The 26,754-nt window shown below is 38.4% G+C and overlaps 1 protein-coding gene across 2 annotated transcripts in view; it reads right to left on the bottom strand.

The window, feature by feature from the left end:
* Nucleotides 1-877: 877 nt before the first annotated feature.
* LOC108425513 (inactive dipeptidyl peptidase 10) overlaps nt 878-26,754 on the bottom strand; it is a 108,522-nt gene continuing 82,645 nt past the window's right edge. Inside the window, exons 9-25 of one of the 2 annotated variants that reach the window (XM_017694202.2) lie at nt 23,775-23,929; nt 21,939-22,036; nt 19,621-19,744; nt 16,402-16,443; nt 16,090-16,194; nt 14,540-14,631; nt 12,933-12,980; nt 9,657-9,775; nt 8,345-8,392; nt 7,668-7,766; nt 7,038-7,104; nt 6,581-6,775; nt 4,946-5,000; nt 4,639-4,738; nt 4,497-4,555; nt 3,366-3,438; nt 878-3,271 (exon numbers count right to left, since the gene is read on the bottom strand). In XM_017694202.2, coding sequence (XP_017549691.1) covers nt 3,054-3,271; nt 3,366-3,438; nt 4,497-4,555; nt 4,639-4,738; nt 4,946-5,000; nt 6,581-6,775; nt 7,038-7,104; nt 7,668-7,766; nt 8,345-8,392; nt 9,657-9,775; nt 12,933-12,980; nt 14,540-14,631; nt 16,090-16,194; nt 16,402-16,443; nt 19,621-19,744; nt 21,939-22,036; nt 23,775-23,929 — 1,697 coding nt within the window. In that variant the 3' untranslated portion in view covers nt 878-3,053. The remainder of the gene's footprint in view (nt 3,272-3,365; nt 3,439-4,496; nt 4,556-4,638; nt 4,739-4,945; nt 5,001-6,580; nt 6,776-7,037; nt 7,105-7,667; nt 7,767-8,344; nt 8,393-9,656; nt 9,776-12,932; nt 12,981-14,539; nt 14,632-16,089; nt 16,195-16,401; nt 16,444-19,620; nt 19,745-21,938; nt 22,037-23,774; nt 23,930-26,754) is intronic. The other variant, XM_017694203.2, reaches the window with a different exon arrangement.

Here is a 26,754-nt window from a genome sequence, read left to right as displayed (position 1 = left end):
TTATTCTGTAGTCATAGTCATGCCTATATTAGGAACTCTAAGGTAAATTAAGTTTTTCTCTATGGGGGAAAAATAACCATATGGCAATCAAGCGATTTTCACGAAAATGTTCCTGTGTACATTTTTTCCATAAATGTTACTGAATCTGCAAAGTCATTAAAGAGTTGAAATGTGAAAAATGCTATATACACTATATGGACAACAGTATAGGGACACCTACACATTACACCTACAGGAGCTTTTATGACTTCCCATTCTTAATCCATATGCATTAATATAGAGTAGGTCCATATTTTGCAGCTATAACAGCGTCCACTTTTCATGGAAGCTTTCTAGAAAAGTGTGATTTCCCTTTACTAAGGGGCTTAGGTCAAGCCCTGAAAAACAACCCTACGGCATTCTGTCCTCTACCAATCTGTACATTTGGCACAGTGCAGTCAAGCAGGTGTCTGTGGATCAGACACAGCAGTGCTGCTGGAGTTTTTAAACACTGTACTCACTCACTGTCCACTCTATTAGACACTCCTACCTTGTCAGTCCACCTTTTAGATGTGAAGTCAGAGACAACAGCTGCTGCTGCACAGGTTGTGTTGGTCATCCTCTAGTCCTTCATCTGTGGTCACAGGACGCTGTCCACAGGATGCTATTGGTTGGATATTTTTGGTTGGTGGATTATTCTCAGTACAGCAGTGATACTGAGGTGTTTTAAAAACTCCAGCAGCACTGCTGTGTCTGATCTACTTGTATCAGCACAACACAAACGAACACACCACTACCACATCAGTGTTACTGCAGTGCTCAGAATGATCCACCACCCAAATAGTACCCTTGTGCAGAGTATGTTGCTAATGGGGAGCATGAACACTGTTAAACTCAATTTACACAAATATTTAAGACTTTATTGGAAACAGTCCTTAAAAACAAACATCAAGGCTGAAGAACACTCATTCCAAACAGACTTCATGCAGTCTACCAATTTGCATGGCTCTCAGTATATGTTTTCATATGGGATTTTCCTGTTAATGATATAATAGAGCATTCTGAAATAACTAATTTGTCTTGAATGCATCACAATGTTAGCACAAATTTTCATTCTTGAAAAATTTCAAATACATATCAATAATACACACAAAGTACTGTACACTTAACAAATCGAAATTTCCCAGTTTAGAAGAAAAACACAAAGAAAAAACAAATGGTTAGATTGTGATAATCTTGAATTAGTGTCATTTAAGTGTGAGGCTCTATGCTAAGTGTACAAAACACTAGGAATGGCCACATTACAGTGTACCTATTAGGTATCCATCCTGTCTATGACCAGATGTGTGGTGTGAAATGCCTATTTTTGGACCACATGTTTACTCAAAGCAGGTCTTGGCTTAAGGATATGTATTTGAGTATAAAATATAAAGGTATGCATAACATTAGCTATATTAAAACTTGGCACATATAATGTATTGAGTGGCAGACTGTCCGTGTTAGTCAATGACAGCAGTCCAGATCAGGCAGACAGGAGAGGGTGTATGTATGAAATCAATGAACAATGAGAGAAAATTTTATTTGATTATCGTTTATTTGATAATGCTGCTTTGTTTTCCTCATAGACTTCTCCTCACAATTATGCTGTAATAATTCAGAGGCCCTTTGGCATCTACTGTAATATGGGAATTTTGTGGATATTTTCTCCACTATGACTCACTTTGCTACTTTGTTGTTATTTAAACTGAACAAAAAAAGGTTTTAGTAGTCTACTACAGCTCAAAGTGCAGTTTTTGAGCATAATCATGGTCCAAATAGGTGCATTTTAACTCATCTGGTTGTGCACAGTAAGGCAGCCTACTGAATGCATTCATAATATTTTGTACACTCTTTATACTGTATGCCTTATTGCTATATTTATTTGCAATGTTTTTTTCTCCTCATACTTCAATTTATAGAATGTGTTTTGTTTCATGTAAGCATGAAAGATACCTCAGTACTGTAGGAGTACACTAATGCATCTGGGAATAACTGACCCACCAGGCATTCAAGGTATGACATTATTATGATGAGACCTTGCAAACAAAACTGTATGCTGAGAAGTATTAATCAACCATTTCAAGTCTATGACCGAAGTATAACCTAAAAGATTTTGGTCATACAATATTTGGGACATTTTGTTTGGCAACATACAGACAGCATGACAACAATAAATAAATAATATACTGTAACTCCTGTTACAATGGACACTTTGAGTAATGGCATAATAATTCATGAGTAGGAACATATTACGAGATATAAAGTCAACACTGAGGGCATTAGTACAGCATTGCATAACATGCAGGGCAATGCACAGGTTGCGAGACCGTCACTACTCTTTAATACAGGGATATTTGCAGGCATTGCAATGCTTTGAAAGTGCCTAATTTTCTGTCACACATTCTTCTTCTTCATTCTTCACATTTATGTTATGTTGATTCCTGACGATACACTGATGTACTGATTTCGGATGGTATTTGGTTATGAAAAAGTCAGAATATACTTCACCATGCAGTCCTCTTGTCATGCAAGGGCTAGAGCCAGATAACGTTGCTGCTTTCTGTTTAATTATGTTTACCATAGAAAACACTATGGAGAACACAAGAGTTTGTCAGTGTTTCTCAACCACCGCAATCCATGAAGTCCATTGCAGTAGCCTTACTTTGTCACAAGGTGTCACTGTAAGAATTTAGCTGATGTTCGATGCTACACAGACTGTCCACTGACAAAGCGAGTTTGGCTGAACAAGCCTTGTGGACTTTATGTGTAGAATATTGTTCCAGTCAGCATTTGTGCACTTATTACACCAGGCCTCCAACATACTCAAAGGGCAAAACACATAAAAAGACATAAAAGAGGTGAATTCTCTTCACTGTCTCAGTTGCTGAAAGTGGCTATCTGGCAGGGCTGGTTTGACTGATCTCTGTACAGTTCCTCTTTCCTTTGGCTAAATACAGCAACTTTAACTGGATCCTGGACAGAGACACTAGTTCTTCAAATCCCTCTTGAGAATGGAAGGGGCACAACAGATGAGTTCAGTCCTCTTCCTCCTCCTCCTCCTCTTCTGCAACCAAAAAGGGGTCGTGTTTGAGGCAGTTGTGAAGGTAGTGAAGGAGAGATCGGTGAAGGTGTTGGATGCTGCGCTCTTCTCTCAGAGTATGGCCCTCATCTGGGTACAGCTGCAGTGTGTAGTTGGCCTCCACCTTCACCAGCCGACTCAGCAGTTCTGCACTGTGTTGGAAATGTACGCGGGCTGCGCACACATACACACACAAACAAGATTATTGAGCATCTACAAATGCAAAACTACTATATACTTTGGCTTTTTCTGTTCTTTAGAAACATACCATCCGCAGTGCCATGCAACAGGAGAAAGTTTTCATCCTTTAATTTGTGGACATCTTCTAGTAAAGAGGCCGTCTATTAGTACAACACAAACATGGAGGTTAGTGGAATAAATGAGCTTGTTCATATCCGGGAATAGAGGCATAGATAACAAAACTTTATTTTCCTTGCCAGCTCACATATATGTTTATATGTGATTCTTTAAAGTATGTGATTTATTAGAGCATTTAATTCTATATGTTATATGGTTGTTAGGATTTGCTGTGCAAATGTCCTGCTTCCTCAAATAAATACTTCCAATTCATACTTTCAGCACTGCATTGTCACCCATCCCTTATAATACCGGATCATCCCATATTAAAAAATTAAGTGCTGTGTCCCTTACTGAGTCAGTCAGTGAAAAACTGGCTATATTTTCATTTTCATTTATAGTAAATAGGGGCAAAAATGTCAAAATCTGTGTGAGATTGCACATATACATAATTTAAAAAAATGTCTTCACATTAAAAATGCAAGAAGCTGTCAAGGTACAGGTCTGAATGGGAGATTGGGCATATCAACCCTACCAATGCAGTTGCTTTTTCATGTACATATGTCTGAAGGACAGTGATGTCACATTTCAATAACATTACATTTCTGTCTAAATAACTGATTCAGCCAACTCCCTTTAAATTCAGAGACAAGTTTAAAGTTTTAATCTTTACTGAAAGAGTCAAAATCCAGACTGCAACAAAGGAAAGAATATGGTGGTTAAATGGTGCTAAAAACACAATACATATTATAAACCAACTATAAGTAAAATTAGCATTGTCTTTGCAGTGGTAATTGGGCAAACAAAAGCTACTTATAAAGCTAATTAGAAAGTTTCTGCATTAAACATTGCTGTTTAATCATGATTGTATGACTTGAGGATTACAGCTTACACTTTGTTCTATATAAACAAATTAGCAAAGAAGCTTAATCACATCTGAAAAGTTAAAGATCTGAAAAGTTTTTTGAGTTAAAAAAGCATACTCCATACCCTTGAAAATTCTTTACAAACTGACTGTATATGAATTATAATCTTGCAGTTCATAAATGCTAAAATGTTCAAGTGCCAATTACATAGATGTTAAATTTAGAAAAGTTCTGACCATGTAGGCATGCTCTTCCTTTCCAGGGAGTCCAAGGTATCTCTCTGAAAAGGCAGCATCTGCAAAAAGGTGTTGATGAGATTTAGATCTATAGCAAGTATAGCCATGATGTAAGCTGTACAGATGTCTCTGATTGACTCACTGTAGAGTTTGAACTCTGTTATAGGGGCCATGATGGCTGAACATCTGAACATCTGCTCAGTTGCTGTAAGAATCTTCAAAATTAAATAGCCTCCAAATCCCTATTAAGACACAAACATCAAAGCACATTACAGACATTACAATGGAAACCAGTATTAAACATGAGTAATTCTACAAGATCACTAAGACTTTAGTGTTTTACCACACAACGGTAACAGAGGACTTATTCTTAGATCAGTAGTTAATGTTCATTTACATAAGTTTTGTGGGTGAAAGAACAGAATTCCAAATGGAAAAAAATTAAATACCTTTCCATAAAGAGCAATTCTTCGACCATCAATATAAGGCAACTGGGACAGCCACCTGAAAAGTTCCAAATTGATAGGATTAATAATGCATAAAATAGAGATATTTTGTACATTTCTCAAAAAAGCCTCGAAAAACCCCATAGAGGCATCAATTCCAGTAAGTCAGGCCATCAGTGGACCATGAGTGGAAGTCCATGCTAGGAGTTTCTAACAAAATGGATGGTAAGTGCAATTGATGTGAATGCTGAAAGTTGCAGCAAGCGGATAAATTCTGAAGTGTAAAGATGCTACTGAAATTCAATTAGATGCCTCAAAACTTATTGGATGGGCCTTCACCTTAGAATGAATCCACTGATTCCCTGACCCCCAGTCGTGGGAACTGGCCCTGTGACCGGAAGGTTGCTGGTTCAATCCTCAGCGCCGACAGTCCATGACTGAGGTGTCCTTGAGCAAGACACCTAACCCCCAGTTGCTCCCTGGGCACTGTGGATAGGGCTGCCCACCTCTCTGGGCAAGTGTGCTCACTGCCCCCTAGTATGTGTGCTCACTAGAGTGTATGTGGTGTTTCACTTCACGGATAGGTTAAATGCAGAGGTGAAATTTCCCTGTTTGTGGGATTAAAAAGTATCGCTTAAAGCAAATATCACAGTTTTCCGCAACAAAATGTAGAATAATATTGATTGTCATCAAAAACTCAATCACTTGACAACAATGAGCAGACGTTTCAATTACTTAAGCAAACATGACCTTTATCACGGATTCTCCTTTTGTCCCTCTGACTGTCTGTTTCTTCCCCTCTGTTGTAGCTATATTCCTTTTTATTTTCTTGTACCATGTGCTTTTGTTGTTCTGTATCTCCTCCCCGGTTCTGCCCCCTTGTTATCTATTCCACCTGTCTGTGTTCTGCTCCTCATTAGTCTCAGATGTTTCTCGTTTCCCCTCTGTGTATTTATACCCCTGTGTTTATTTAATATCTATCTTGCATTGTGAATGTACTTGTGGATGTCATTCTGTTGATGTTATCGTGTCTCTTGTTTTTGTACATTTTGTAGTTTGGTTTTGTTTTGGGCATGGACTTGTCTGTTCTTCAAACCTCTGCAACTCTGGACTCTATTAATTCTAAATTCAATAAAAGCAACTCGCATTTACATCCCCCCTCCTCACCTCAATCATTACAAAATGCAGGATAGAGACTGAACAAACACAGGGGTACAAATACACAGAGGGGAAACGAGAAACACCTGGGACTGGAACACAGACAGGTGGAACAGAGAACAAGGGGGTAGGACCAGGGAGGAGATACAGAACAACAAAAGCACATGGTACAAGAAAACAAAAAGGCACATGGCTACAACAGAGGGGAAGAAACAAACACTCAGAGGGACAAAAGGAGAATCCGTGACAACCTTAAATGTTCTCAAGATAGGCCTGGCAGAGTAACACAAGAAGGGTTTCTCTCCAAAGAATGTTTGAATCTTTTGAAGAAACATTATGCTAATGTGTTCAGTTACTTATGGCCCCTTCATGTGGTGAGTTTCTTCTGTTTTCTTCTGACATCAGCGATATATAAAATGCTGCACACATCTGTACCAAGTTCCTTGTTTTCAAAACATACTGATATTGTAACATACTCACTCTACTACCCCTAGCTGGTCTTTGATACGGAGTGACCCCAGTTTGCGGGGGTCCACTGTGCTGGTCTTCTGACCTCGAGAGGCTCTAATCCTGCCATCCACCCAGGCAAGAGATACTCCATGCAGACTGGACAGAACCTGAGGCCAGCCCAGGGAAAATTCCTCTGTCACTGTCTGACTGCCTGGACTGCCATCACTATGAGAGAGTGAGGAAGAGAGAAAAATGAGGATGTACATGGATGTACGTGGAAGAAGGAAAAACAAGAGAGAACACCAAATGTAAAAGTAAACTATAGTAGTTAAACTAATATGATTACGAGCATATTTCAAATGAGGTCACAATATTACATCCTAATGATTATTACTCATCTAAGTCAATATTGAAATAATTACCATACATAATTAATCATGGACCATAATGAAGTGCAGTGTGAAGGCAGCTGTAATAACAAGCTTACACCATGATGAGGAGGGGATGCAAGTTTCCCTCATACCCAGGAGGCAGGGAGAGCTTCAGATGCAGGTCTAGAATCATGTACAGATGCAGTTAAAACACAGCACAGCACTACTCTGCTTATAAAATACTGCAGAAGTGTCTGCACACAAGCCCATCAATATTCAAATCATGAGCATGTAGATTACCATGAGTGTAGTTGGGTTTCTCCCCTTCTCCCTCATTCACTCACCCACTCACTCACACATACACAAACACACATTCCCACACACACACAGTGTGCTTAATCACATTGGCACAGTCACATAACATGTATGCAGAAATATGCACACATGCATGTGCAGCAAAGTACTTAAATGCATACAGACATGTCTGTATGTCTGTATGCATTTAAGTACTTTGCTGCACATGCATGTGTGCATATTTCATATGTGCATAGTGGTCAGACAGACAGACAAACAGACACACACATACACACACACACATGTGGAACCTCTTAACTCCCTAATGATGAAAAAATGGAGCAGTCTGGCTGCTGTGAAGATTCAATTAACAAAACACTTAGACAGATCGTAACACACCTGAAAGTGGTGGAGAGTTTGTTTACAAAAAATCAATTGGATTACAACTTTACCATAGTTGTCAGAGGACAGCGTCTTGAAGAGCGTCTCCGGAAGACGCTTGATGCCAAGAGATGCTGAAAGGAGGCTGTTGTCTTCAACCACTGTGTATCCTGATGATAAGACATGTCAATCCCATTTACACCAATTCAATTAATCAAGTGCATTTAATAAACAAACACACATTTCTCAAAGCCAGGAGAGACATTTAGTTTAATAGAAACATTACAGTTCACGTTTGAAAATGTCAACAATGAACAATAAATGAGCCTATCCAAACTGTAGAATTATCTACTTATGCTTAGCGATGATTCAAGTCACCTGATCATTTCTTTGTGCCTTCCCTTTTCTGGAAATAGTCATTATGCTCTGGAAAAGCATTTTTAAACTGCATCTCTGCGGGGGGCTTCTGATTACAGCAATATTAATAATCCCTACAGCACTTCATCATCAAATAAACTATTCTATTAGCAATTACCCAAGCTCTCTTGCAAGAATCTTACATCAGCTTGTAGTTACATCATTTAATCGTTTATCACTTTTTACAATTTTGCTATTTTTTGTGCACAGATGAGCAATTAATTAAATAAAACGTGTTAATATATGAGTTTTCTCTTTGAAATTTACGGAATTTGTTCTGTTTGTTCTGGGTAAATGGATTGTATCAATAAGAAAGCAAAGCCTCACTCACGGGAGGAGTCATTTGTGCTGTGGATGGTCACCTTTGGAACCCCTGGGCCTGTAAAGTAGAAGGTAAATTTTTTTGTGTTTGTGTCCTAGGGGTGGACAATAAGGGTAAGGCAATATGCTATTATTATTGTAATATTACATCACAATACAGTTTTCAGAGCATATCACAGATATTGTTACTCAAACACTGAACAACTGCATGCATCATAAAAAAGACATTTAAACCAAGGGAATGCCTCATGAAGCTCAGCCAGAAATCTTTAAACTTAGTTTGATCTAATACTGGATTTTCATTCTTGTGATGATGGATCACTCTTTACTGGGCTACATCAGCAATTTATTTTGAAAGTCTAATCTCCTCCAGAGCAAGTTGAATTTGGGATCAACTGGACCAATCAAGGCAAGCTTGTGACCAACCTGGAACAGCCTTCTGATAGAATTAGACCCCTCTGTTTTTATTTTTTTACTCCCTTTCTTACATTTTTCGCATCAATCACATGAAAAATATCACTTGAGGAACAAATCGCACTACACAGTGATCAAGAATATAAAAATTATTCTCCAATATGCATAAGGTGGTAGCAGTGTTTGTACAAATTTACATAGTATGATTCCTTTTCCTTCTTTGTAATATAAGCCAATCAAATTCTCCTCATGTTTACCCCTATAGGTTTTTCATCATAAACTTTACACTTTAAACTTTATTTAAAATGTACACATGTGCAAAGATTAATTACAGCTAATAGGATAATATAAGAGATAACATAGGTATCTAAACCTGGGTTAACAGAGAATGATTTTAACTACTGTTGCATTTGTTAGGTTTTTTTATACTTAGTCAGTAACCCTGTCAAAGAAACAACTTCCCACACATTCTTCACTATCTATTAGTGAAAAGAGACACCAAAGGATGATGGCTGACCAGCAGCAGACTCACTGACCACTGATGAAGGACTAGAAGACAACTTGTGCATAAAAAGTCTACAGTCCTGAAATGCACATCAATGAAAAGGGTTTCTGTGCCCGATACCCTGACCATGTCAGTGTTTGTGCTGCGCAGAGATGGGTCCACTATCAGAATAATACCTGGTTAGCACCAGTCCTGTGGTCAGAAACTAACCAATAATAAATGGGGTAATGAGTGGACAACGATAGGCTGCGGTCTGTAATTAAACACCTAGAAGACCAATACGGTACAAGGTAGGAGAATCTAATAACTAGGCAACCCAGTGAACGTACATCTGAGCAAGACTTTCTCACTGCCAGTGTAAGTGCTGAGTACTGCATTAACCATTGTGTTTATGATCTCCTACCTAAACAGTAGAGTGTGAAGTGTGTCTGGTTGGGACTGAAGTCAGCTCTGAAGAAGCTACAGCGCTCAAAGAGCTTGCAGGTCAGACAGTGACGATGGAACACTCCTCCAAGTTCAGCACTGCAAGATAGTAATTACAATTAGGTCCATATATATTTGGACACTATCACAAATTTTGTTTTTCACCTGTTTACTGAAACATATTCAAGTTATAGTTATATAATGGACATGGGCATAAACTTTCCAGACTTTCAGCTTTCATTTGAGGGTATCCACATTAAAATTGGATGAAGGGTTTAGGAGTTTCAGCTCCTTAACATGTGCCACCCTGTTTTTAAAGGGACCAAAAATAATTGGACAATCGATGCAAAGGCTATTTCATGGGCAGGTGTGGGCAATTCGATATGTCATTTTCAATTAAGCAGATAAAAGGCCTGGAGTTGATTTGAGGTGTGGTGCTTGCATTTGGAAGATTTTGCTGAGAAGAAAACATGAGGTCAAAGGAGCTCTCCATGCAGGTGAAACAAGCCATCCTTAAGCTAAAAACAGAAAAACCCATCTGAGAAATTGCTACAATATTAGGAGTGCCAAAATCTACAGTTTGGTACATCCTGAGAAAGAAAGAAAGCACTGGTGAACTCATCAATGCAAAAAGACCTGGACGGCCACGGAAGACAGCACAGTTCTGGAAGAACATTCTTTGGACAGATGAAACCAAGATCAACCTCTACCAGAATGATGGAAAGAAAAAAGTCTGGCGAAGGCAAGGTACAGCTCGTGATCCAAAGCATAGCACTTCATCTGTAAAACACGGGGGAGGCAGTGTGATGGCTTGGGCATGCATGGCTGCCAGTGGCACTGGGTCACTAGTGTTTATTGATGATGTGACACAGGACAGAAGCAGCCGGATGAATTCTGAGGTATTCAGAGACATACTGTGTGCTCAAATCCAGCCAAATGCAGCGAAACTGATTGGTCAGCGTTTCATAATACAGATGGACAATGACCCAAAACATAAAGCCAAAGCAACCCAGGAGTTTATTTAAGCAAAGAAGTGGAATATTCTTGAATGGCCAAATCAGTCACCTGATCGCAACCCAATTGAGCATGCATTTCATTTGTTAAAGACTAAACTTCAGACAGAGAGGCCCACAAACAAACAGCAACTGAAAACCGCTGCAGTAAAGGCCTGGCAGAGCATTGAAAAGGAGGAAACGCAGCATCTGGTGATGTCGATAAGTTCAAGACTTCAGGCAGTCATTGCCAACAAAGGGTTTTCAACCAAGTATTAGAAATGAACATTTTATTTACAATTATTTAATTTGTCCAATTACTTTTGAGCCCATGAAATGAAGGAATTGTGTTTAAAAAATGCTTTAATTCCTCACATTTTTATGCAATCATTTTGTTCAAGCCACTGAATTAAAGGTGAAAGTCTTAACTTCAACTGCATCTGAATTGTTTTGTTCAAAATTCATTGTGGTAATGTACAGAACCAAAATTAGAAAAATGTTGTCTCTGTCCAAATATTTATGGACCTAACTGTATATTTCATATAAAATAAGTACACATTGTTACACTGACTACATAACCTAAGTGGTTAAAAACTTCCTATACATTTTTTTATATAATAGTATGTTTTTCTTCATACCTGAACCATTCCACTGACCACTGATAGCTAAGTAGCAATGGTCTTTACTCTAAGTTACTGAAACTACTCCTTTTATATAAGAAACTGCCAATGTAGTGTAGTTGTAGTGGTTTGGAGCTTCTTAAATCACTGTTTAAATCACTGCTGCAATACTGTTTAAACGCAACAAAACACTGGAGGTTGTGTGTTATTCTGTCACAAAAGTTGGGTTGCAAAAGCTAGGCTGCAACCAAGGAACGTGGGTCCTCAGTAGCACTGTCCTATGAAAGCTCCTCATTTGCATTACATAATGTCAACTAAGGCTGCTTTGTCATGTCATCAGAAAGGAGCCAGTTTGCAAAAAATTATGGAGAAAATACTGTTGATGTGAAGGACATAATGTTGCCAGCAAAACATTCATTTGTGTTACATGCTTGTGTTTCATGCCCACTTAGACATACCACCTAGCTTTTTGGATCGCAGTTGTTGCCTCATCTCTGGTAAGACAGGACTTTTATACACTTCTCTGCAGACATTTGCAGACATTCAGGCTTAACATGCACCTTACGGATAAAGTGTTGTAAGGCTATCTAATTCTTTCATTCATCTAGTGCAGACTTCCTGAGAACCACCAGAGAGTTTGCATGGCATGCAGGTTTCTACAGACTTTATACATGAAATTACCCAAAATTCACAGGGAAGTGCCTGTGTTGATGTAAATGAATTTGGAAGAGTTCCAAAAAATAAATACAAATTATTATTTTTTCAAATTAATCTTTCAAACAATTTATGTTCAAATGTTCATTTTTTAGTGCCAGGTTCAACCCACTTTCTAACATCTTGGTGTTATGACCCCTGCATGTTATGATAACAATGAGAATCTGAAGCCTTTAAATAATGCATGTATCATATTCAAGCGCTTAAATACAATTTAAAATCTGTGGGGAAAGCTAATATTTTTAAAACAAGTATTTTATTGGGCCCTTAGGTGTGTAATACAGTAGCACTGATTAGGTAACACCTTTTCTATACTTTAAAAAGTAGACCACTATGTTCTTTATCCTTTGCTTGGAGCAATTTAAAAAAAAATATGGCCTGGGCTGAATGACTAGGAGGCTTAAAGTATTAATCATGGTTTAGGGAACACTCTTTACATGCAAGTGAGTCACCCTGTTTCTCTATATACTTCCTCCCTTCTCCCACATATTCTCCCATTACTGTTAACAAATTAGCTGAAATCGCTTTCCTGGAGCTCAGCAAAGTAAAAAAAAAAAAAAAAAATCTTCATCTGCTGCTAACAAATGTCCCCAAAACGCCATCCCATTGGCCCTACTCACACTGGCAAGAGTTGACTAATTGTAATTCAAGGCACTGATGACACATAGCACCAGCAATCTAGAAGGGTCGGGGGCAGTTGAAGTGGGTGTCAGATAAAAATTAACTACCTTAAGGGAAGATAGTGAATTTCAAAATGAGTGCACATTAACAAGACCATAAAAACCTTTCAAAAGGTGTGTTTTCTTTGAAATTTAGATGCAAATAATGCTGTGTGATGGGTGAGCCTTAGAACACCCAGGCAGTAACACTCAGGATGATGAAGTGTTCAATTACAGTTGTGGGGAACTTTGAGCAGGAGGCAAGGCTCACCTGTATAAATGTCTGCTATGTCTCGACTCCTCTGTGCTCAGGAAATAACTGTGGAGAAAAAAACTGACCTTGAAGCCTTTTATAATAAGATTTTCGTGGTGATAAAAATAAGTGGCATTGAGAAAATGTGTTAGGAATGTTGTCTACCCTAGTATTTAAATCGCTTAGTCATACATTATATAGACAAAAGTATTGGGACACCCACAGATTTTACCTACAGGAGCTGTTATGACATTGCACTCTAAATCCATAGGCATTAATATTAGAGTTGCCCCCCATATTACAGCTATAACAGCTTCCACTCTTTTGGGAAGCTTTCTATTAGATTTTGGAGTATGTCTGTGGGAATTTATGCCCATTAATCCAGAAGAGCATTTGTGTGGTCAGACATTGATGTTGGACGAGAGGGCCTGGTTTGCAAAGAAACCCAACCATTACTTTATGGACCTTTGTGCACTGGGGCACAGTCATGCTGGAACAGAAAAGGGCCCTTCCCAAACAGATCCACAAAGTTGTCCAAAATGTCTTGGTGTGCTGAAGCATTACAATTTCCCTTCACAGGAACTAAGGGGCTTAGGCCAATCCCTGAAAAACAACCCCACTACATTATCCCTCCTTCATCAAACTTTATAGTTGGCACAGTGCATTCAGACAGGTAATGTTCTCCTGGCATTCACCAAACCCAGACTCATCCATCAGATTGCCAGATAGAGAAGCGTGATTTGTCAGTCCATAGAGTATATTTCCACTGCTTCAGAGCCCAGTGGCGATGTGCTTTACACCTCTAACCTCAACGTTTGGCATTGTGCTTGGTATTGTATGGGCTTGTATGCAACTGCTTAGCCAAGGAAACTCATGCCATGAAGCCCCCAGTGCACAGTTTTTGTGCTGATGTTAATGCCAGTAGGAAGCCATATTATAGTTCATGTTTATTGCTTGGTGTGATGACAGACACTCTGATTTATCTGTGATTAAACTTCATCTGTAAAATACTAGTCCACTAGTATTTAATACTAGTCTTTAATACTAGCCCACTGAACATTAAAGGGACACTCCAGCCAAAACAAAAAATAACCATAAAAGTAACCATAGCTTCATGTGTGGTAAACATGCTTACTTGCCTCCTACAGTAGTGTCACAGTAGTCTCAAAAGTGAGATTTACTGGATTAAAGACTAGAAAAACCCCATTGTGACATATGTAGAGGGTAGAAATACATTTTGAAAGATTACAAGCATTTTGGGTAAAGAAAAATATTTGATGACCGATTGAGCCTAGTTCTTTATGACTAATGCTACAGTAGCTAGGCCTTAGATAAGAGGCTAAGCTACCAGTCAGGATTTGTTGAGTGAGGTGTAAACTGCCAAATGACTGAGCTGGAGTGTTTCTTGTTTCAAAGCGTGCAATCCTACCAATGGATAAGGCATTTTGATATGCTAATGTGCTACCTTGGAAATAGCTGAAGTGTTATACTGTACATGACCGTTAATTAATAATTCATTACAATCCATACAAAATTAAATTATGCAGCTGAGCTTTAATTCAGTATGATCTGCGAAGCCGTAAGCGCAGTAGCTACACATGTAAGGTAAGACGCCCCTTGCGTACATTTTACCATTCTTCTCATCCAGAGCACAAAGCGTAGTTACATCCCAGTTCCCTGAAGTAAGAAAGCGAGGAGAAGCAGAGGGGAGAGCAGGCTGGAAGGAAACAAAGACAGAGAGAGAGAGAGAGAGAGAGATATGGGGAAAGAAGTTTGGAGTGAAGAAAGGATATGGGAGGATGAAAACAAGCACATTAAAAGCAGGTGGAAATTCAAAAAAGCTACAGAGAGATAAAGAGGGACACAGGAGTAATATAAAACACACTGGTGAGTGGTGGTTAAGCAATATATTAATCTATATGAATGGTCATTGACAAGTAATGACAGAAACCATACAAAAAGACCAATTATGCTCTTTCAGTCAATTGTTTATTAGACTGTTTATGGTAACTTGTAGGTGTACATTAATGACTTTTATTGCAAATTAGCCCACTGGGAGCAAAGAATTCAAATGTGCATCCTGAATCTAGACTTTTGCAATGTAACACCACAAAGGTTTAAAGAATCCCTGGTGAACTCTATATATTGCCTTTTTATAAAGGGCCATCCACTAAAGTGGCTCACTCAGGGCCCAGTTTATTATTTATTTAATTTTACACATATTCATCCCACTCACTGGCACACCTACCCTCTATCTATCTTCATTGTCCATGCAATGGTTTACCATGTGTGTGCACTTTGTACATCTTCAATTACAGATTATAATCCATGTTTCTCTCTGCATATTTGTCAGCCACCCTCTACCCTGCTCATCAATGGTCAAGATGTCACCAGCAGGTAAAATTGAGGTTCAGGATCATTCTCAGCACTGTAGTGACACCAACACGGTAGTGGCATGTAAGCATGTATGTGTGCGCTTCATAGCATCTCTGAGGTGTTTAAACATCACTGCTGGGCTGAGAATAGTCTGCAAACTAAGAAATGCATTCTTTGACCAGAAACTGACCGCTGATGACAGACTAGAAAACAACAGAAACAAACTGTGCATCATCTCTAACTTTACATCTACAAGGTGGGACAATATGGTCAGTATATCTAGAGAAGGACAGTAAGTGGATATAGTGTTTAAAAACTCCACTGCCACACTGCCATGGTGCTATCCACCACCCAAGTAATATTCATTCAGTGCTAGTCCTGTGGCGATCCTAACTATTGATGAAAGGAGTAAAGGCAGGGGAGGGGAGACAGTTATGTAGAGAAAGAGAATATATTTAATTATAGAACACCTATAAGCCAAATGGACAATGAGTATAGATAGAGGGGAAGTGTAAAGTAGCCAGTGAATGTCTTCCATTTACTAAGGCTGCTTTTAGATCATGACTTTCTGTGAGGAGACAGACATATGGCATGACTACCACTACCCTTTTGTGTTTTATCAGTGTCTGCATTGTGTACTTTTCTTGCACCCAATTCCAGCAGGATGTACAAACAAATAGTAATATGTATTGTACTGTACGCAGCCCCATGGAGGTGCCAGATTTTATTCATTAACAGCCAAAGTAAATGTGAGTAATCGCGCTGAGTTGAACAGCATGAAATAACCAGTCCAACAGACCTGGGCAGGGAGGCTGGCAATGTGGCGGAACTCCCCACAGGCCCCTTGCTTGGCAGGCAGCGTGAGGTAAAATTGAGAGCCATCTGCCGAGAACAATGGCTCCTCCTGTCAGAGAAGTCACCATCAATACACACTCCAGCAACCGATCAATGACAGCGCATGCAGCTTTGATGCAATTCATTACTGTCACAGGCGAGTGCTGCATTCATAAATAAAAGAATGGAGGTTGAAAATTGATTATGCTGTACATCCACCCTCTGAGAAAAGAAGGGGAAAAGAAGTGTGTTGAAAAAACAGGGAGACTAAAACTACCTGCTGCTGATTCTGCAAAAGGTCCACAGCCATTTTGTGTTTCTGAGGGTATAAAAAAGAAAAAAGGGTCACAGCTTATAAATAAAAATGTGTCTGTCCTGGGTGCCAGACAAAGGTGTACAATATATAACAGTGAACCATCATTCTGGAGAGTATTGCAATACATTGCTCATCTTCAGGGATGTCCCACAAGGACCCATTACTGTTTATAGCACTGTAAAAAACAGTATCTGCTCCCTTCTAACTTTCTCTATTACTCTATAATTGTCACAGTGAATGTTTTTAGATTTTTAGATCTTTAAACAAAATGTAATATTAGATACTATACATAGAAAAATTAATTGCAAACACACTTCTTAAGAATTCTCTATTCTAGAACAGAGCTAGTTTCTTCCATTATAGCACATCTGGTTCAGGAGGCAGCAAAATATGTTTGAATGTTGGTATGATGTTCCTACTGTGAAAAGATATGAATAAACGTGTGCTGCACTTCAAAATTCTCCGTCCATAGACAATGTCCCAAAATATTTAGGGAATTTTGCAAATGTTAGACAAGCAATAATGTTTCTTTTGATTTTATGATGTTTTTTTGCCTTCCTGCTCCTTTATGAATATGAAGTCAATAGCTCTGACTTTAGCTAAGACTACATATCTGCAGTTCCTTGGATTTTTTGTGACTTCTTGGATGATTTGTCACTGTACCCTTGGGGAAATTTTGGCAGGCTGGTCACTCTTGGGAAGATTCACCAATTTTCCTTTGGTTCTCAATTTGTAGATAATAGCTCTCATTGTTGTTCACTGCTGTTCTAGAAACTCAGAAGCATTTTGGAACCCTTTCCAGATTGATCAACAGCTTTTTCATCACCTCTTTTGCCTTTTCTTTGGATCATGACCTACTGTGCTTGAGTTTGAGGCAACTGCTTCACTCTGTTGGGAGGCTTGAAAATATATACTATATTGCCAAAGGTATTCGTTCATCTGCCTTCACACGCATATGAACTTGAGTGACATTCCATTCTTAATCCATAGGGTTTAATATGATGTTGGCCCACCCTTTGCAGCTATAACAGCTTCAACCTTTCTGGGAAGACTTTCCACAAGGGTTAGGAGTGTGTTTATGGGAATTTTTGACCATTCTTCCACAAGTGCATTTGTGAGGTCAGACAATGATGTTGGACGAGAAGGCCTGGCTTGCAGTCTCGGCTCTAATTCATTCCAAAAGTGTTATATCGGGTTGAGGTCAGGACTCTGTGCAAGCCAGTCAAATTCTTCCACACCAAACTCGCTCATCCATGTCTTTATGGCCCTTGCTTTGTGCACTGGTGTGCAGTCATGTTGGAACAGGAAGGGGCCATCCCCAAACTGTTCCCAAGAAGTTGGGAGCATGAAATTGTCCCAAGAAACAATTGTCGGCTGAAGCATTAATAGTTCCTTTCACTGGAACTAAAGGGCTGAGCCCAACTCCTGAAAAACACAGGAGTCCACACCATAATCCCCCCGCTACAAGACAAGTACCGTTCTCTTGGCAACCGCTAAACCCAGACTCATCCATCGGATTGCAAGAGAGAGAAGTGTGATTCGCCACTCCAGAGAAAACGTCTCCACTGCTCTAGAGTGCAATGGTGGCGTTTTACACTACTGCATTCGACACTTTGTATTGTGCTTGGTGGTGTAAGGCTTGGATGCAGCTGCTTTGCCTTGGAAACCCATTCCATAAAGCTCTCTATGCACTGTTCTTCAGCTAATCTAAAGGCCAAATGAAGTTTGGAGGTCTGTAGTGATTGACTCTGTAGAAAGTTGGTGACCTCTGCGCACTATGTGCCTCAGCTTCCACTGACTTACGTGGCCGACCACTTCATGGCTGAGTTGCTGTCGTTCCCAATCACTTCCACTTTGCTATAATACCACTGACAGTTGACTATGGAATATTTAGTAGTGAGGAAATTTCACAACTGGAATTGTTGCACAGGTGGCATACTAAGACGGTTCTATTTTGTAATTCACTGCGCTCCTGACAGCGACCTATTCTTTCACAAATGTTTGTAGAACACGTGTGGCTATGGAAGTGATTGGAACACCTGAATTAAATGATTTGGAAGGGTCATTGAATACTTTTGGCAATATAGTGTATGCCAGGTTGTGTTCCGCCACACTGTACGTCTCTGCTTACCTTTGGTGATTATGTCTATTTTGGTTTTGTTATGGAAATTAAAGAACAATATTGAATGCATTTGGAGCAATTTCTTATTTGTTTTAATCTAACAGAAGTTTACAATGAGATACAATGCAGATGCCTTTTATGCCTTCATCAGTCAAAGTTAGCTCACTTCTTACTAGCAAGCTAAACTTATTTCCATATTGTTCAAATTTTGCCTTCTCGCTCAAACACTGTAATCTTTATACAACTGAATTCTCCCTTCAAATGTACCATGTGTATTTAGCTGATTTCCACATTAAATAACTCTGCTCCTTAAATAAATTCTATAATAATTAGAAAAATACTGTTTGTGTTTGAAAATTTTCTCTTTGTCTAATGTTACATTTTTTGTTTAATAATTTGAAAGCATTCACTGTGACAATGAGAGGGAGTAAATACCTTTTCATGACCCTGTACTTAAACTTGTACTATGATTTAACTGAGAGCTTAACACACATTCAGATTTGTACATAATTAGAGAAATAATATCTGAATTATTTGTTGTTGTTTTTTTTTTTGTTTTTTTTACAAAGAGCAGTGAATTCAGACTGAGCTGAATATTGGCAAACTACAGGGACCCCTGCACAGCTCAGTTTTTTGTTTGCCCTACTAAAATACATTGCACAATTCATGATGGGCTTTTTTCATTAGGTCATGAGGGAAAATAAGTGTTGGAGCAGGGAACACACAAAAGTAACCATATATCATACACATGATATAAGTTTACTGTGGTGGATCCACAGGATTCAGACTATGAGAAACGTATATACATACACACGTTTACTGAGTGAGCGACCTTTAAACATTAGACTGGACTGCACATTGAAATTGTGGGCTTAAAGTTAAGGTTCGTGCTTTACTCTGAATGTTTTATGAAGAAGGAAACTCATTCAATGTGACATTTGGCTAAGCTGGCATTAGAGCATGCCATGCAACATGCAGAATGAGGCTGGAATCGATGGACACTTTACAGGTAAAGATACCTAGTGGTCTGCAGTGGATCAAACTGTTGACTTCCTCACCTCTGAGCAGGCTCCTGTTGTGGCCTCGCACACACACAGCACTGACTGGTTCTGTACACGGTTTAGCCAGCGCACAGCCAGACGAGTGCTACTGATCCAGCTTACCATGGAAATGTAGCTGTCTCTTCAGGGGGAGAGAGCAAGAGAGGAGGGCAGGAATATGGAATATATTAAATTATGAGGGATATGGAATATAATAAAAGTAATACACAAGAGAAATTGAAAGACATTACTGAAAAGAGGAAGCCAGAAAAAAAACTGAAAAGCTTGAAAGATACTAAAGTTTAGAATGAATATTTCAGCACCAATCAAACACTTTGGTTGCATGTGCTTCTCAAATGTTCCCAGAATTATAGCAAATTGCTTTTAAGGAGCATGAATTCAGTTTTTGCAGCTGTACTTCCGTTATGCTATTGTTATTGCAATAATTTGCATAATTATAAGCTTTTCTGAGCATATTGTGGACATCATCGATACTTCCACAACATGAATCATGAATAATTCAAGATAGCATTATATTCAATTATTAATCAGATGTAGTGCTGGTTCTTAAATCTCAGAAAAACAAATTATCCTGATATGTATTGTTGAAATGATTTTAAGCAGAGGTGGCAGAAGTGCACAAGTCACATACTTAAAAATACTCAAGTAAAAGTTGAAGCATGACATACATTTTTTACTCAGGTTGATGTATAAATGCACAGGCTCCTAAATGCACGTAGAGTAAAAAAGTAAAACTATTTCTTTACATTTTTGTAAACACAATAGCTTTCTATTGAGGACTAGAGGTGCATATCCATGAAACTGAGCAAATATAATGTTTTATACTAGAACTGCAGGCATCATACACAAAAATCCACTCGTCTAGAGCATCCAAACATATTCATGTATTTGATGTCCTTTACAGGAATTTAAAGCTGGAAATTGTTGAAATCTTTACTAAAAAAATGTCAATTTTTATTTTCGAAGAGTCAGTACTGAACACTAGACCAAACAAGTCAGGGCCAGAGTGAGACTTGTTTTCATACTGGGAGTTACTTGATGCAGATAAGTCTTGCCCGAACGCTACACACACACACACACACACACACACACACACACACACACACACACACACACACACACACAAACACACACAAACACACACACATGCAATGTCATTTCATCAGGCTACAGGGTATTCCTAACAGCAGTACAATAATCACCCTACATATTCCAGGACTTTCACACTGACACAAAACAAGAGTAACCGATCAGAAAGTTAGATTCACACAAACACAACCAACACTGTAGCACCTCCACTTTAAAGCATGTGTTTGCTCAGCACAGACGTTTCTGCCTAGAGAAGATTAAAAAAAGTTCAAATCAGATGTTTTTAGCTACGAAGTTAAAGATGAACAAACTCGTCACAGCAGACAGACCCAGTAATGATGACATTATAGTTAAATCAAACAGCTAGACGAAGACAAGGAAAAACAACACAGCAACCTTAAAAACCTAAACTTAATAATCGACAGCAGCAGCACATTGCTACAGTGGGCATAAAACATGTTTCTAACCTTTTTCTGTCTTACCTATAATGGCTTAATGCTCTGAAGTAATGTTAGATGTTTGCTTTGACATTTTCTCCATGTCTATGCTAGCTTTTGTATTAAAAGCACAATGTAAAGTTCTACATTCGCAGAAAACCAACAACGACATTGATTACATTTGTTTTCAGCTTTGGATGGGCAGAAAATTTGACCTTAACAAATCCTACAGCTGCACGCTAGCATCCATTCTGGCATCAGAGCATAACTGCTACATCTTTTAAGGTAGAACGGGAAATGAAGTCTTAGTTACAGTTTGCAAACCAGGGCAGTATCGTTGAAGTGTCTGGCTGCTGGTTTAAACCCTAAATTGATACAGAAATGCACTTTGATGTAACATTTATAGTTTGTCTTAGCTTTCTTGTGATTTTGTGCGCAAGTTTATTTATCAGCTTACAGTAACTGGCCCAAAATACTGGGGATTCTCCCGACTCTCCAGGTTAGCTACTCCAGCATTGAGTAAAACCATCTCCCCTTTCCACAGTTTCACAATCCAGTAGGATTCTGATTTGCACTTCAATAGGTGCCTGAATAGGATTACCTGATTACAAAACATATTTTTTTATTTAAAATGTAGTAAAAAGCAAAAAGTATGAAGTAACAGAAATACTAAATTATGGATGCCTAAAAAAATTACTTAAGCATTTCTGTTTTTAAGTGTCATGATGTATTTTTGTTGAATGGCCCACCTCTAATGGCCTTAATAATGAACACAGACTCTGGCTATACCTGCTGTTCTGTGAGTCAGGTGGGATCATTTCCAAAGTGTGGGCTGGTCCATACAGATTCACGACAAACAGGTTCACCAAAGGGATACTAGATCCAGCCTGCCCAAAAAAACACACACACATTTATAAGTTAGTTATGTGCAATCTCTATATTCTGATTTTATAATGATTCTGATTTAGCTTTTTATCAGTGGGGGATGTAATATACAAATCATGCACTTGAGTTAAAGTAGAGATACCCAAGGTAAAATATTAATCCAGTAAAAGTAGAATTCCTGCCTTTAGACCTTCACTTGAGTAAAAGTACAAAAGTATTTGCCTTCAAATGTACTTAAGTATCGAAAGTAAAAATATTCAAAGATGAATTATAATTGATTATGACACTAATAACAAGACTGTTGCTTCATTAACTCATTTTAGGTGAAAATACTCTATTGTCACTGTTGGTAAACCAAATCTTTTAATAGAATGTCATTAATTAGTCACTGATGTCTATTCAAATTATCAGAAGTACAAAACATTGTAGGTAAACAATTTCCATTAGGTAGAACCGAGCGGCTCTGAAATAATGTATTGTGAACAAGCAAAGTTTCAGTTTAAGATTTATTTGCAACTTAGTGTAAAGGGGATCGAGGAGGCGGACGCACACGCTGAGATAAGCGAGATTTATTATGGGCAAATCCAGGGTCATAGTCAAAGTGGTCCAAGGTCAAAGAGCCAACACGGATAGAATGAGGGTAAGACATGATAGACGGCAGAATACAACTGTTAACACAGACAAGCACATTCAACAGAGACCGGTACAATCATACAAAGACTGGCAAACACAAGGGGCAAAGCCAGGGCTTAAATACACGGAACAATGAGGGACAGGTGAACACAATCAGGGCGGAGTTACCAAACCAAAACAAACGCACATGGACAGGACTGGGACACCAAAACAAAGGAAGCGCATGGCGTGGGAGGAGCCAATCGTGACACTTAGTTACAAGTTTAATGAAAACTTGCTTTAAACTTAGGTTCAGAAATGCGTTTTCCTTTACTATTTTGCATCTGTAGGTCAAAACAAATTTACTATAAAATGAAATAGTTTATATAATTTCAGAAAAAGATACATGCCAGTCACAACTGCGTATGTGTACATATTTCTATTTTGTGGACTATTTATACAGTTAGGTTAGTTTCATCATTTATGTTGGAATACAAAACAAAGTGTGGACTGTGCCCTAATTGGTGTGCTTAATTCATGCTTCTTTTTTTTGACGTTATGTTTATGCATACATAAACCAAAAGGAATGACTGATTTTGCAAAATATAGTGGAGTAAAACGTAAGATGTTTGACTCTGAAATGTAGTGGAGTGAAAGTAAAAAATACTTCAGTAAAGCACAGAAAAAATGACTTAAGTACAGTAACAAGAACATAAAAAGCAGTGGTGGACAGTAATAAAGTAAATGTAATTCATTACTGTCAACCACTGTTTTTATGTTCTTGTTTTGCACTGGTTTGCGTTGTTTTAGTTAAGAAATTCCATTGAGAAAAAATTCAATTAATTTAAAATGTATTTGTATAGTGGTTTTTAGAATAGGCAGTGTCACAAAGCAGCTTGCCATAAATCTGGGTCCAAGTCCCTTGTAAGCAAACCAAGCACAACACTGGCAAGGAAAATCTCCTTATGATCATGAGGAACCACCCTTCAGAGGAACCAAGACTCAAATTGAGACTTCATCTTCCTCTGGTCAACACCAGATAGCAAAACAATACAATAATTATGTAATATCTTTGCAATGATAGCAAAAATATGAGAGGAATATTACACAAATGTTTTCTCTGCTTACCTTAGGGTATGGATAGAGCACATTTGAGGGATAGAGCCCACCCAGGAAATACGGTATCTCCATTACAGGTGTAGCAGAGTTGTTGATTTTAAGGTATGCCAGACGAGCCCCATCTTTGGACCACCAGTGGGCTGGATATTTTTGTAGAATTTCCTCTGTGACAGCAGAAATGAATCGAAAAAAAAAAACTTAAATTAGATTTCATGGACTCATAAGTTTAAAGCACGCAGTGTGCTTCTGTGTAGTAATTTAGAAAGCAGTTTAAATTTGTCATCTAAAAATGGGAGTATGGTCAAATTGCAAATTGAATAGTAATCAATTTGAATATACATGTTCACTTTATTAGAAATACCTACTTTGTGCTTCCAATTAGTGGCCACTTTATTGCACACATTCTGCACACATCAGTGTTCCCACTAACAGCCCACCACCTTATGCCAGAGTGGGTAGTCAGGAGAATATCTGATAGGTCAGTAGTGTTTTGTACAGACATCTGGAAAGGCCATGAGGTGGCTATAATTTTCTGGATTGCTACGAGATTATGACTTAATTTTGACCAAAATAATGATCCAGAACAGTTTTGTTTACTCAAGGTCACAAGATAATTTAGTCACGACCTGAAGATGACAACGTTTGTTATCTTGAGATTACAAGACAAGTTGTGATTTCAAGAAAACAACTTTTATTATTTCGAGATCACAAGATAACTCAGTCATGATTGGCATTACTGTTAAGTCGTGCTCTCAAGATAAAAATCCAGAGAATTTTCTTGAGATTATAACTACTTCATGGCTTCTCTGGACATGCATAGTTTAGGGCTGATTACTGTGAGCTGATGTATAAACTCACGCATATAAGCAGAAGAATGCTCAGACATATTATATTCAATTGTGTATCGGTAGTAAAGAAGGGGTTAAACCAGCAGCCCCTACCTCAAGTGGTACCCGACTCGGTTTGCTGACTGTAACTGATACCTGAAAACCTTTAATCCATTTACACACCAAACATGATTTACTCAGGCAATTTATTTGGACAACATTAAATTTGTGTATAATTGAAAGTATCTTGCACACCAAACACAATTTTTAGAATGGTGCAAATGCAACATTGCATAATCTGCCATCTATTTGTTTTTTGCAAGCTTTCACCAGCAACAACAATTCACTGACTAATCACAGTCATTTCTGCTGTTGGCATGATGAAAACTAAGATGACGGAGCAGTTGTGTTTTATAAAGTGAAATTTTAAAAAATTGTATTGCCTCCAGTGGGTATTGAATTAATGTGAAAAAAAAATTTGATGCCAAGCACCTCGTAGCATAGAAACATGGACATTGCATGAATGAGAACAAGCAGAATCTCAAAATAGTAACTTTACAGGAGAGGGTAAAAACGCCCTTAACCTTTAATGTAAGTTAATGTAAATAGATTGTATTCTACTTGATTTTGGGGCATTTTTTACACAGTGTGAAGGAGAAATGCTGTGTTCAAATGATATAGAAAAATTAAAAATGGAGATACATATTTTTCTTTGGACAGTGATGAGACAAGACTACCTTCTTAAAGCTAACTCTCATAGTTTCTTCTACTCTCTTTCAAAAACCTACAAAGCCTTTCTACAATATTTTACTACTACTACTTCTACTACTACTACTACTACTACTAATAATAATAATAACAATAATAATAATAAGTTACATTTATATAGTACCAACAAAGAGGTAGTTACAGTAATCAATACGGGACATAATGAAGGCATGAATCAAAGTTCAAAATCAGAAAAGGGCGAAAATGAACAATGTTATGTAAGTGAAAGAATGCAGTCTTTGTGAGGAATTTTGATATGTAGATCAGAATTAAGTGATGGGTTGAGCAAAACACAATTTTTTTCTTTTTTTTTGGGGAGTTTAATCATCTCCAATTTCTCCTGCTAGTTAGGACTCCCCCAATCACACAATACTATCAACGGCAGGAGGTCAAGGCTAGCACAAGCTTCCTCTGAGACCTGTGAAGCCAGACACCGCATATTTTCGAACTGACGCCTGCACTGACTAGCATCACATTGGGTGATGGGGAAGAATTGGGGGCCATCCCACCTGTCCAATTGTACTCTCTTAGACTACCAGCTACGGATGGCTTTAGCATCACCAGGGATCAAACTCGCAATCTCCTGATGATCGGGCCAATGCTTAGATGGTGGCGCCACTCGGGAGCAAAATACCAAGATTTCTAACAACAGTTGCAGGCTTAACAAGCAGACCATCAATACTCACAGAAAACTTGGATGATTTTGATAGTAAAGATTTTGGGCTAACCAGTAAGACTTCAGTTTCATTAATGTTTAGCATGAGAAAGTTTTTGTGCATCCAATCAGAAATACAATCAATTAGTGTATTGGGAGGGGAATATGAGGGAGTGTGTGAGATAAAAATGAATATCAAATCAAATATCAAAGTTAAGGCCATGACTATGAATCATCTGGCCAAAGGGTGAGATGTAGATTAAGAAAAGTAGGGGTCTAAGAATTGAGCCCTGAGGGACAACACAACTGTCCCTGAAGGACAACAAGAGAGGTGGAGGACTTGTGTGGACCCAATGTGATAAACTGCTGTCTGTCTGGAAGATACAACCTGAACCACTGTAAGGCTGTGTCAATTAATCCAATAGAGAAAAGACAAGAAATGAGAACATCATTATTAATAGTATCAAATGCTACAATTAAGTTGAGGAGAATGAGAATACTGAGAGAATCACTAAAAGCAGACCAGAGAACATTATTAACTACACACAGAAGAGCTGTCTCAGTGCTTTTGAAGTGTGTCTCTGGGAAATTTTGCCCACTCCTCCAGAAGAACATTTGTGAATTCAGACAATAATGTTGGAGGAAAGGGCCTTTGTCACAATCTCTGTTCTAGTTCACCCCAAAAGTGTTTGCTGTTCCCACAAAGTTGGAAACATACAGCTGTCTAAAATTTCTTGGT

The sequence above is a fragment of the Pygocentrus nattereri genome, chromosome 9 (assembly GCF_015220715.1).
Source record: "Pygocentrus nattereri isolate fPygNat1 chromosome 9, fPygNat1.pri, whole genome shotgun sequence".
NCBI lineage: Eukaryota > Metazoa > Chordata > Actinopteri > Characiformes > Serrasalmidae > Pygocentrus > Pygocentrus nattereri.
The sequence above is the reverse complement of the archived record's forward strand: the minus strand, read 5'-3'. Positions and strand labels throughout refer to the sequence as shown.